The following is a 13,650-nucleotide window of genomic DNA, read 5'->3' as shown; positions in this document are numbered from 1 at the left end:
GCATTCCTGTCATGGTAGTCATATTGTGACTGGCGCCTGCTCTCGACAATTTCTTTCATGGTGGGGTGTATAAGGGATAACCGGGTTTTGAGGGTCGTTTTCATTAGCAGCTCTGCGGGTGGAACCCCTGTGAGCGAGTGTGGTCGGGATCTGTAGGCCAACAGGAGGCGTGATAAGCGGCATTGTAGGGAACCCCCTTGGATTCTGAGCATCCCCTGTTTGATTATCTGCACTGCTCGTTCTGCCTGGCCGTTTGAGGCCGGCTTGAACGGTGCCGTTCTAACATGGTTAATTCCATTGCCTGCCATGAAGTCCTGGAATTCAGTGCTTGTGAAGCACGGGCCATTGTCGCTGACCAAGATGTCCAGTAGACCGTGGGCGGTGAACATTGCCCGTAGACTTTCTACCGTGGCAGAGGATGTGCTTGAATTTAAAATGTCACACTCGATCCATTTGGAGTAGGCGTCTACTACAACCAAAAACATTTTCCCCATGAAAGGACCTGCGTAGTCCACATGGATGCGTGACCAAGGCTTGGCGGGCCATGGCCAGGGGCTAAGGGGGGCTTCCCTGGGCGCATTGCCCAGCTGGGCACACGTGTTGCACCTGCGAACACAAAGTTCCAGATCTGTGTCTATCCCTGGCCACCAAACGTGTGACCTGGCAATTGCCTTCATCATGACAATGCCCGGGTGCCCATTGTGGAGTTCTCTGATGAACACCTCTCTGCCCATCTGGGGCATGACTATGCGGTTTCCCCACAGTAGACAATCAGCCTGAATCGAGAATTCATCCCTGCGCCTGTGAAATGGTTTAAATTCCTCAGGGCATGCCCTGTACGTGGCTGCCCAGTCTCCATTCAGGACACATTTCTTGACTAGAGACAATAGCGGGTCTCTATTTGTCCAGACTTTAATCTGACGGGCTGTCACGGGTGAACCTTCGCTTCCGAAAGCTTCAACAGCCATGACCATCTCAGCAGCTTGCTCGGTAGCCCCCTCAGTGGTGGCTAATGGGAGCCTGCTGAGTGCATCGGCGCAGTTTTCGGTGCCCGGTCTGTGCCAAATTGTGTAGTCATAGGCGGCTAACGTGAGTGCCCACCTCTGTATGCGGGCCGACGCGTTTGCATTTATGGCCTTGTTGTCTGCCAAAAGGGACGTTAGGGGTTTGTGATCTGTCTCCAGCTCAAATTTCCTACCAAACTGGTACTGGTGCATTTTCTTTACCGCATATACACATGCGAACGCCTACTTTTCTACCATCCCGTAGCCCCTTTCTGCCTGGGACAGACTTCTGGAGGCATAAGCTACCGGCTGTAACTGACCCTTGGCATTGACATGCTGCAACAAACACCCGACACCATAGGACGACGCATCGCACGTTAACACAAGTTTCTCACATGGGTCATATAGCGTTAACAGATTGTTGGAACATAACAATTTGCGTGCTCTATTAAAAGCCCTTTCCTGGCTGTCCCCCCAGACCCATTCGCAACCTTTGCGTAGGAGCACGTGTAGCGGCTCGAGCAGTGTGCTCAATTTGGGAAGAAAGTTACCAAAATAGTTCAGGAGCCCCAGGAATGAATGCAGCTCCGTCGTGTTATGGGGTCTGGGTGCTCTCTGGATCGCTTCCGTCTTGGACGCAGTGGGGCTGATTCCGTCTGCTGCTACCCTCATCCCCAGGAATTCTACCTCTGGAGCTAAGAAGGCACACTTCGCCTTTTTCAGTCGCAGCCCTACCCGGTCCAGTCTGCGTAGCACCTCCTCCAGGTTGTGGAGGTGTTCTTCAGTATCGTAACCCGTAATGAGGATGTCATCCTGAAAAACCACCGTCCCTGGAATCGACTTGAGGAGGCTTTCCATATTTCGTTGGAAGATCGCGGCGGCCGAGCGAATCCCGAACGGACTCTGTTGTACTCAAACAACCCCTTGTGTGTCGTGATTGTGGTCAGCTTCTTCGACTCACTCGCCAGCTCCTGGGTCATGTAAGCTGAGGTCAAGTCCAATTTTGAAAAAAGTTTGCCACCGGATAGCGTTGCAAAGAGATCCTCCGCTCTTGGTAGCGGGTACTGGTCTTGGAGTGACACCTGATTGATGGTGGCCTTGTAATCGCCACATATCCTGACCGACCCATCCGCCTTGAGCACCGGCACAATCGGACTCGCCCAGTCACTGAATTCGACTGGCGAGATGATGCCTTCCCTCAACAGGTGGTCCAATTCGCCTTCTATCTTTTCCCGCATTACGTACGGCACCGCTCTGGCCTTGTGGTGTACTGGCCTGGCGTCCGGGTTTATGTGAATCACTACCTTGGCCCCCATGAAAGTGCCAATGCCGGGTTGAAATAATGAGTCAAATTTGTCCAGGATCTGTGAGCATGATACTCGCTCCACAGAGGAAATTGCATTGACATCGCTCTATTTCCAGTTCATGGCAGCAAGCCAACTCTTCCCCAGTAGTGCGGGACCGTCCCCTGGGACAATCCAGAGTGGCAGTCTGTTCTCCGAATCTTTGTGGGTCACGACTACCGTGGCGCTGCCTAGCACCGGAATGATCTGCTTTGTGTAAATCCGTAGCTGTGCGTCAATCGGCGATAATTTTGGCCTCCTGGCCTTGGACGCCCACAACTTTTCGAACTGTTTGATACCCATCAGGGACTGGCTGGCCCCCGTGTCTAGCTCCATTGATACTGGGATGCCATTGAGGAGTACTTTCATCATTATCGGTGGCGTCCTGGTGTATGAACTGTATACGTGCTCCACATGAACTCGCTGAACTTCAGCTTCCAGCGATTTTCCCCAGCGTTCATTTCTGCAATTTCTGGAGGTATTTTGCTCATCTCTGCAAACTCCGGCTGAGTGTGTGCCTCCACTCCTCCAACATGAGCTGCGGTTTGAAACAAAAGATCCCTTGCCAGTCGATCGTCCCTGACTGCCCCTGTTATTGCTAGTGGCCATGCTCGCGTGGTTTAAATCCCAGTTTCTTGTCGCCATTGATACGTCCTTACTATACAGTATAAATGTACACGAGGCCCATGCTTGAGAGAAGGTCAGTCTGTGACCTGTCCTTTATTTCATAGCACTCAAGTGCAGGAAGTGGGTGGAGCTTCCTCTTTTATATCTGAAGGTCTAGGTTAGGAGTGTCTCCCACAAGTTCACCACCTAGTGGTCATTGTTCTCAGTGTACAACTTAAGTCGGATTATACATGGGTTACAATGCTGGTTGAATACATGACAAGAGGCGTGAGTTCGGGGCCAGAAGAGGCGAGGGCCCAGAGGCAATACAATATGTGTGAGCACTAGGCCCGTGCAGCAGAGCAGGTCTCCAGTTCGTCCTGGTTAATCCTTGCCACTGGACCAAGACCTAGCTCTGTTAAGCCCGTGTGGTGGCTGGTGTGCAACGGTCACCCCACATTAAAAAAATCCACGCACAGGCATCCTCCACCCTTCAAGGTTTAGTTCAGGACCTGGAATATTAGGTCCTTCATTGAAACACCTGTGAACTCATCCTTTTTTGGCGTGGAAGCACGTCATCCTCATTTTGAGGGACTGCCTATGATGATGATGATCTTATAACACTGCTATGAAGCGCCTTGGGATGGTTTACTACGTTAAAGGCGCCATATAAATAAAAGTAGTTGTTGTTGCATTAATTGGCTGCAAAACGCTTTGGGATGTACTGAGGTCGTGAAAAAGGCGCTATAGAAATGCAAGTTCAATTCAGTTCAAACTATCTGTGGACCTGAACTTTTGGCTCCGGCATCTTATTTTGTATCCCACAAGGAATGAGATGATCCATCAAGATTCAAAACATGAGACTTACTCGGTTTGCGATGAAGAGATAAAACTCAGCAATGGGAAATCACGCAGGTTGTGCCGACCTCAAAAGGATTTATCTTCTCCCGTCACACAAAGCTCGGTGCTGGGAGTGCTAATTAGTGGGGGGAAAAAATCTCCTCCTGCGGATGGAGACATCTCTTAACTTGAGGAAGGACATTCTTGCTACTGAGGGAGTGCAGCGAAGGTTCACCAGACTGATTCCCGGGATGGCGGGACTGACATATCAAAAAAGACTGGATCAACTGGGCTTGTATTCACTGGAGTTCGGAAGAATGAGAGGGGATCTCATAGAAACATTTAAAATTTTGATGGGATTGGACAGGTTAGATGCAGAAAGAATGTTCCCGATGTTGGGGAAGTCCAGAGCCAGGGGTCACAGTCTAAGGATAAGGGGTAAGCCATTTAGGACTGAGATGAGGAGAAACTTCTTCACCCAGAGTGTGGTGAACCTGTGGAATTCTCTACCACAGAAAGTTGTTGAGGCCAATTCACTAAATATATTCAAAAAGGAGTTAGATGTAGTCCTTACTACTAGGGGGATCAAGGGGTATGGCGAGAAAGCAGGAATGGGGTACTGAAGTTGTATGTTCAGCCATGAACTCATTGAATGGCGGTGCAGGCTCGAAGGGTCGAATGGCCTACTCCTGCACCTATTTTCTATGTTTCTATGTTTTCAGACTCAGCAGTGCTGCCCGAGATGAGTTGGATACGCAGCAGGGGGGGGTCTCTCAATTCAAAAGACACTTATCCCGTTGATGGCCTGGTGTGTACTGCTCTAGAATTGATGAAGAAAAGGCACTGATATTCCCTCTCACGGTAGCAGTGGCCTTGTGAAACAGTCTGCCATGCTCTCGGTACAGGCCATGCCATCACACTGCTCCTTCTGCTCCCTGGCCTGCTCCGATGGTGCTGGCAGGCCGGGGGGCCACGCAGACTGCTGGACCAGGCTGCCACGCTGCTCCTTCTGCCCGCCCAGCAGTCTGCCTATGATGATGACAGATTCCATTTCATAAAAATTGTGGGTACATGTTGGGAATAACCAGCACCTTTCCTGTGGGCGCCCTTCGAAAGAGATTCCAGTTTACGGAATGGCAATGGACACCCATTGACATGGTCTCGGTTTGAATCACTCCGTTCAGGTTTCCATTCCTCGCAGAGCAGCAAAACTTTTCTACTCCTACCTGATGAACAGCATTCGCAAAAGTTTGGGTGAAGGTCGATAGATTTGAAAGAGGGGAAATATAGTACAAATATAAATTTACAAAACGGCAACAAAAAGTAATGAAGAATTTTTGCATCCGCCATTTCCTAAACACACAAGAAATATGTTTGTGCAAAATTGACATTGGAAAGATCATGCGTGATTAAAAAAACACTTTGTCCTGATGGTGAAAGGAAGGTTAATTTTGTTTGATACATTACCGGAAATTGATTATCAAAATTGATTGTCGTAAAAACCCAACTGTCCTTTAGGGAAGGAAATCTGCCGTCCTTACCCGGTCTGGCCTATATGTGACTCCAGACCCACAGCAATGTGGTTGACTCTTGACTGCTATCTGAACTGGCCCAGCAAGGGCAATTAGGGATGGACAATAAATGCCGGCCTTGTCAGCGACGCCCACATCCCGCGAATGAATTTTAAAAAACCTCTTGATCCAGCAGTTCTGATCAAACACATGGGCTAAGTTATATTCAATCGGTCGGCTCCTACCTTTGAGAAAAGATGTCTCGGTACGGGCTGCCGTGTTGGAGGGCGATGCCGTACCCTCGGTCTGCCAGCGTGTTGCCGATGGTGAATAAGGAGCAGTCCGGACTGTTCAGGGCGATGTATTCCAACACGGCAAAGTCCCAAACAAAGGCATAGTTTCCAGCTTTCACCTGTAAGTTAACAATTAGATTTTAGTCAAATCCAAGGCAGCTTGATCCGCTCTCCCTTTTGTGTCCCTGGAGGTGGAACATTTAGGGGGAAAAATAGCAATGAAAGAAAAGGGAGAAGATATGTTTGCTTTGATTCCAGATGAGGGCCATTGCCAAATCGCCACGTTTTAATCATTTCATAGAATCATAGACATTTATGGCACAGAAGGAGGCCATTTCGGCCCCTCATGTCCGCGCCGGCTGAAAAGGAACTATCCAGCCTAATCCCACTTTCCAGTCCTTGGTCCATAGCCATGTAGGTTACAGCACTTTAAGTGCACATCCGGGTACTTTTTTAAAGTGAAGAGGATTTCTGCCTCTACCACCCTCTGGGTGATAAAATTCTCCTTAACTCCCCTTGAATCCTTCCACTAATTACTTTAAACCTAAGCCCCCTGGTTATTGACCCCTCTGCTAAGGGAAATAGGTGCTTCCTATCCACTCTATCTAGGCCCCTCATAATTCTATGCACCTCAATAAGCCTCCTCTGTTCCAAAGAAAACAACCCCAGCCTATCCAATCTTTCCTCATAGCTAAAATTCTCCAGTCCCGACAACATCCTCGTAAATCTCCTCTGTACCCTCTCTAGTGCAATCTCATCCTTCCTGTAATGTGGTGACCGGAACTGCACGCAGTACTCTAGCTGTGGCCTAACTTGTGTTGCATATATTTCAAGCATAAACCCCCTGCTCTTGTATTCTATGCCTCGGCTAATAAACATAAGAACATAAGAAATAGGAGCAGGAGGAGGCCATACGGCCCCTCGAGCCTGCTCCGCCATTCAATAAGATCATGGTTGATCCGATCATGGACTCAGCTCCACTTCCTCGCCCACTCCCCATAACCCCTTGTTCCCTTATCGTTTAAGAAACTGTCTATTTCGGTCTTAAATTTATTCAAAAGGAAAGTATCCCGTATGCCTTCTTAAACACCTTATGTACCTGTCCTGCTACTTTGAGGAATCTGTGGACATGCACTCCAAGGTCCCTCTCCACTTCTCAGTATCCTACCATTTATTGTGTATTCCCTTGCCTTGTTAGACCTCCCCAAATGCAGTACCTCACACTTCTCCGGATTGAATTCCATTTGCCTCTTTTCTGCCCAACTGACCGGTCCATTACAGTTTACTGATCCCATGAACAGTAGGTTTCAAGTCAGTTTTGAGAGAGTTTCTCATTTAAAAGTCCGCTCACTGAACACATTCCAAGAGATGGCATTTCATACAGATGCTGCAATAGAATAACAAAATGACGTGTTCAAAATGTTGAAGGGTTTTGATAGAGTAAACAAAAAGAGACTGTTTCCAGTGGCTGGAGGGTGAGAAACCAGAGGACACAGATTTAAGGTAACTGGCAAATGAAGGAGTGGGGGGAGATGAGGAGAAACTTTGTTTTACGCAGTGAGTTGTACTGAACTGGATTGCACTGAAAGGATGGTGGAAGCAGTTTCAATAGTAACTTTCAAAAACGAATTGGATAAATATTTGAAAAGAAAGTATTTGCAGAGCTATGGGAAAAGAGCAGTGAAGGGGCGGGGGTGAGGGGGTGGAGTGGCGTATGGTGGGGGGGGGAAATGGGACCAATTGGGGAGCTCTTTCACAGAGCCCCCACAGGCACAAAGGGCCGAATTACCTCCTTTCTGTGCTGAATGTTTCTATGAAGAACTTGCATTTATACCGCGTCTATAACACAGAAAAAACTGCTCAAGGTGCTTCACAGAGGCAAAGAAGGAGATATTTCCAGGGATGAGGGACTCCAGTTATGTGGATAGACTGGAGAAGCTGGGGTTGTTCTCCTTAGAACAGAGAAGATTGAGAGGAGATTTGATAGAGGTGTTCAAAATCATGAGGGGTCTAGACAGAGTAGAGAGAGAGAAACTGTTCCCATTGGCGGAAGGGTCGAGAACCAGAGGACACAGATTTAAGGTGATTGGCAGAAGAACCAAAGGCATCATGAGGAAAAACATTTTTACGCAACGAGTGGTTAGGATCTGGAATGCGCTGCCTGAAAGGGTGGTGGAGGCAGATTCGATCATGGCTTTCAAAAGGGAGTTGGCTAAGTACCTTGTTATGTTTATAATGTACTTATGAATGACTCCACAGGGCAAGGTGTTGTACTCAAACTGTAGTGACCTTAGTCCTTTATTCCAAACTCCAGAGTGCTGTACAAGCATGGTGGGCAACCTTTTATACAGGGTCCTGCCACCAGGGCAGGAAACGTCCGGTCTCCACCAGTTGCGCCCTCTAGTGGTGCCAGCATGTATGTACACGGTGTGAAACTTATTGATAATACATCAGGTAAACAAGTCTCCATCTTATGCAATCACACAGTGATGACACATGGAGTACATCCATAGTCTGCATATACAACATACCTGAAGGAAAAGAATTTGCAGGTCTACGGGAAAAGGGCGGGGGAGTGGGACTAGCTGAAGTGCCCTTGCAGAGAGCTGGCACGGGCTCGACGGGCCGAATGGCCTCCTTCTGTGCTGTAACCGTTCTATGATTCTATAGTCAGAAGCGTGGCCAAAAGCAAAGCAGTAACTACACATACACCCACTGTCAAAAGGATTCAATAAATTGTATTGGCTCGTGTCAACACGCAGATCATAATTCACACTCATTTTCTGCAGCACAATGAACGAACAAAACTCCACCAACACCAACAATTTACATTTATATCGCGCATTTAATGCAGTAAAACGTCCCAAGGCCTCACAAGAGTGATATCAATAAAAACATTTTGACACTGAGCCACAGAAGGAGATATCAGGAAATATGACCAAAAGTTTGATCAAAGAGATAAGTTTTAAGGAGCATCTTAAAAGAGGAAAGAGGTAGAGAGCTCAGGGCCTTGACAGCTGAAGGCATACCCGCCAATAGTTGAATTATTATCCTTTCCATCTTAACTCCCAGCTGGAAGCTTCAATTTACCCTTAAATTTCCAAAGTCTCAATACCCGCTGGTAGCAATGGAATGAGAGAGAGAGAGGGAGAGGGAGGGGGAGAGGGGATGAGGGGGAGAGAGGGAGACAGGGGAGAGGGGGAGAGGGGATGAGGGGGAGACAGGGAGCAAGAGAGTCCAAGTCCCACTCCAAGGATTTGAGCACAAAAAAATCAATGCAGTGCTGAGAGAGCGCCCGTCTTCGCTCTCAAGTGAACATAAAAAATCCCATGGCTCTTCTTCGAAGAAGAGCAGGGGAGTTATCCCCGGTGTCCTGGGGCCAATATTTATCCCTCAATCAACATCACAAAAAAACCTGATTATCTGGTCATTATCACATTGCTGTTTGTGGGAGCTTGCTTGTGCACAAATTGGCTGCCGCGTTTCCCACATTACAATAGTGAAAATACTCCATTGACTGTAAAGTGCTTTGAGACGACCGGTGGCTATATAAATCCAAGTCTTTCTTTCTTTTTAGAACCTGGAGGAGAGGGACGAACTTACGATTTGCATTTTTCATGACTTGCGCAAATTTGAGCCCAGCCTGCAAAAGTGACAAACTATGTAAGGAAATCTTCTCCAAAGATAATTTCCCTGTAAGCTATTTTTTCCAAACCAAGGGGAAGATTCCCTCATTAAAACTTTAATGGTTGTTACATCTCATGTACCCGCTGTCCGAAACAGAAATTTCTCTTGGTTTATCAGCTTATCCAATTCTGGCCCCTTGCGCATCCCTGATTCTAATCGCCCCACCATTGGCCACCGTGCCTTCACTCTAAGCTGTCAAATTTATTTTCTTGTTTTGTCTTATAAAACTCCTGTGAAGCATCTTCGGATGTTTTACTACGTTAAAGGCACTATATAAATACAAGTTGTTGTTGTTGTAAGCTCTGGCATTCCCTCCCTAAACCACTCCGCCTCTTTATCTCTCTCTCTCTCCTCCTTTAAGGCTTTCCTTAAAACCTCCCTCTTTGACCAAGCTGCCCATAATTCTCCTGATGTGGCGTGGTGTCAAATTTGAAGCAACAATCACTAAAATTGGGGGAGGGGCAGACGGAAGTGTGGTGCGCGTCACTGTTGAGATTGGTGGGATGAAGGGCTCCACCTGTCCCAGAGCACCTCACCAGAAAGCAGGGACCAAGTCAAACGGGCTGCAGTTAGTAGGTTGGTGTTGCATTACAACATGACGCACATGTAGCTTTTCAACACAAGTAGTGCAAAAATGAGGATTTCTCATTCTCGAAGCACTTGACCATTGCACTGCTGTCACTGCGCAAGTTGAAGCCAGTCGGGCTGTTAGGGATGGAGATAAGACCGGCGACTAGGATGCAAGGGTTCTGTGAGGAGCTAAACAAGAAGGCTTTGGCCTCAGTATCAGTTGTGGCTCAGTGGGTAGCACTCTCGCCTCTGAGTCAGAAGGTTGTGGGTTTAGGTACCACTCAAGGGACTTGAGCACAAAATAACTCTAGTATGACACTTCCAGTGCAGTACTGAGGGAGCGCTGCACTGTTGGAGGTGCCATATTTTGGATGAGACGTTAAGCTGAGGCCCCGTCTGCTCTCTCAGGTGGACGTAAAAAATCCCATAGCACTATTTTGAAGAAGAGCAGGGGAGTTATCCCCGGTGTCCTGGGGCCGATATTTATCCCTCAATCAACATAACAAAAAAACAGATGATCTTGTCATTATCACATTGCTGTTTGTGGGAGCTTGCTGTGCGCAAATCGGCCGCAACGTTTCCTACATTACAACAGTGACTGCACTCCAAAAGTACTTCATTGACTGTAAAGCGCTTTGAGACGTCCGGTGATCGTGAAAGGCGCTATATAAATCCAAGTCTTTCATTTTTTTTATTTCCCCAGTTTTGTGCTGAAGTCGAGAGAGACTCTCGATCCCGCATCATAGAAACATAGAAAATAGGAGCAGTAGCAGGCCATTCGGCCCTTCAAGTCTGCACCGCTATTCAATATGATCATGGCTGATCCTCTATCTCAACACCATATTCCCGCTTTTTCCCCATACCCCTTGATGCCTTTTGTTTCTAGAAATCTATCTATCTATCTCCCTCATAAATATATTCAGTGACTTGGCCTCCACAGCCTTCTGTGGTAGAGAATTCCACAGGTTCACCACCCTCTGAGTGAAAACATTTCTCCTCATCTCGATCCTAAATTTCCTACCCCGTATCCTGAGACTGTGACCCCCTTGTTCTAGACTTCCCAGCCAGGGGAAACATCCTCCCCGCATCCAGTCTGTCCAACCCAGTCAGAATTTTATACGTTTCAATGAGATCCCCTCTCATTCTTCTAAACTCCAGTGAATGCGGACGGACTCATCAGCCTCCTTAGAACTCACGTTGGTGCAGAAGCAAGTCATCCTCGACTCCGAGGGACTGCCTCAGAGAAGGGACGCAGGGATATTGGGAATCAGCAGCATTGAATTGAATGTGAACCAGCAAGACTGCGATTGCCAAATAATGGATGACGAGAATTGAAATGTGTGCATGTTGAGGGATAGCTTCCGCTGATTTAATTTTGCTTCGTATCTTGAATTATTCTCTGCTTTTATCCATTCCTTGAAATACAGCGAGACCACTGAGCAATCCAGCTGCCACATTATTACCTTTGTCTCTGTTGTCCCGATGGATGGTGCTTGATCCTTCAACAAGACTGATTCCCTTGAAAGGAGATGCCGTTCTCCCTGCAAGGCACCACCACTTTACTCCGCTGCTCATTCCCAAGTCGCCTAATTGCATGCCATTTAGAGTAATGCTCAAATGCAAAGAGGGTAAGGCCAACCACTGAAATTCCCTGACTAAGCAGATTCAGCAGCAGGCAAAGCCATAAAGTGGCGCATTACCCACTGTCAGGATCTCACGCTTCAGTACACCTGCAGTTAGAGCGTATAAAATCAGAACATTAATTGTTCGCAAAATATCCCCCTCACAGCAGTTGATTGAGAGTCATGTGGCTCGCTTTGCAAAGGTATTGGATGAATGTGCGTCTTGGTGCCGAAGTGAATTACTTATGCTGCAAAAATATTTTCTTAAGTTCCAACTTTTTTTTTAGCACATTAAGAATGATACTTGAAAAATGAGCGGCAATGTATCCTTAAAGTGGCAGCGTCATTGTGGAATAGTGTATTCTCAGATATTATAGCCCTGGATTTTTGGTTCATCGCTGCCTCTGCTTTCGACCCCCGGATCAGTGGTGATGGCGGCGGAGAACATTTCCGGGTCGGGCGGCTAGCTTCCAGCACCCCGCCGGGACATTCGGTGCCATGTTTGTGGGGCTGTGGAGCAGTACCGCCCGGGAGAGGTGAGCCGGTGTGCAACACCCCCTGGTTGCGACACCGGCTCGAAATTTGAAACTCTCCCGATCCGTAGCGCCCTGCAGCGCCCCCAAGTGGGACCGCCTGTGAAAGCGGGCGGTCCGAGCTGGAGCGGCCACAGTGAGGGAAGGAATGTCCACCTCAGGTAAGTGTGATTGCTTTTTATTTTTGTGATTCATGTGGATGTGGCGACGGTCGAGCATTGGGAAAGTTTTTGGTATTTTATTTGCAGATTTTTTTTTCCCCAGGGAAGCCTCTCTTCGGGCGTTCCGAGGCCGGCTGTTTAGCTTGGGATTTCCAGTTGCTCAGCCGGTCCAGCGCCCTGAGAGAGGTGTGTAATGCCTCCCTTAGCACCCGCCCCACACTCAGGGCCCAGCTGGTGAATTTTGCGGCTGAAGACACAAACCATTTCCCGCCGCAAAATTTACCGCCCCGCCCGGGTTAACGCCGCAACAGAGGCGTGACCGAATTTCCATCCCTATGTCTCTGCATAAGTAGTTGTATCCAAGTATTGACGGTGAACTTACTCTTTGAACCCAAAACCAACATCGGCCTCAGAAGGCCCGCACGATGGGGGTAATTTTGACTTTGGGTGGAGGTAATTAATGGACGATAGAAAATTAGTCGCACATTGTACACCCTTCTCCAGCTTTCCTCACCGCTGAAGTCAATGCAAGGGCAAATTCAGTGAGGTGCGTAACATGCAGTCAATTTGATATTGCCCCATCGAGTGGGCGCGCTGCCCAATCATATCGGGAATCGATCCTGAAATGAGGTGCAGGAGTTAAAACCGCTCAGTAGTCATGCTGATCCACTTGAGAAAGCAGCCTGCCTGTGGCGTCAAGCCGTCAGCCGTGGCTCAGTGGGTAGCACAATCGCCCACAATCACCCGAAGTCAGAAGGTTGCGGGTTCAAACCCCACTCCAGCGACTTGAGCGTATAATCTATGCTGACACTCCCAGTGCAATACTGAGGGAGTGCTGCACTGTTGGAGGTGCTGTCTTTCAGATGAGATGTTAAACCAAGGCCTTGTGTGCCCTCTTGGGTGAATGGAAAAGATCCCACGGCACTATTTGAAGAAGAGCAGGAGAGGTCTCCCCAGTTTCCCCCCAACCCACATCACTAAATTGGGTTATGTATCACATTGCTGTTTGTGGGAGCTTGCTGTGTGCAAATTGGCTGCTGTGTTACCCACATTACAACAGTGACTACACTTTGAAACATAGAATCATAGAAAATAGGTGCAGGATTAGGCCATTCGGCCCTTCGAGCCTACACCGCCATTCAATGAGTTCATGGCTGAACATGCAACTTCAATACCCCATTCCTGCTTTCTCGCCATCCCCCTAGTAGTAAGGACTACATCGAACTCCTTTTTGAATATATTTAGTGAATTGGCCTCAACAACTTCCTGTGGTAGAGAATTCCACAGGTTCACCACTCTCTGGGTGAAGAAGTTTCTCCTCATCCCGGTCCTAAATGGCTTAACCCTTATCCTTAGACTGTGACCCCTGGTTCTGGACTTCCCCACATGAAAGGTACTTCATTGGCTGCAATGCCCTTTGGGACGCTGAGGTTGTGAAAGCTGCCGTATAAATGCAAGTCTTCCTTTCTTAAAAGCATCC

At 48.0% G+C, this 13,650-nt stretch overlaps 1 protein-coding gene across 1 annotated transcript in view; it reads right to left on the bottom strand.

Moving 5' to 3' along the window:
- grid2 (glutamate receptor, ionotropic, delta 2) overlaps positions 1-13,650 on the bottom strand; it is a 467,741-nt gene that overhangs the window by 109,457 nt on the left and 344,634 nt on the right. Inside the window, exon 13 of the mRNA XM_070859425.1 lies at positions 5,550-5,716. Within this exon, the coding sequence (XP_070715526.1) occupies positions 5,550-5,716 (167 nt within the window). The remainder of the gene's footprint in view (positions 1-5,549; positions 5,717-13,650) is intronic.

The sequence above is a fragment of the Pristiophorus japonicus genome, chromosome 2 (genome assembly GCF_044704955.1).
Source record: "Pristiophorus japonicus isolate sPriJap1 chromosome 2, sPriJap1.hap1, whole genome shotgun sequence".
NCBI classification, from domain to species: domain Eukaryota; kingdom Metazoa; phylum Chordata; class Chondrichthyes; family Pristiophoridae; genus Pristiophorus; species Pristiophorus japonicus.
Note: the sequence above shows the minus strand (reverse complement) of the source record. Positions and strands in the feature narration are given on the sequence as shown.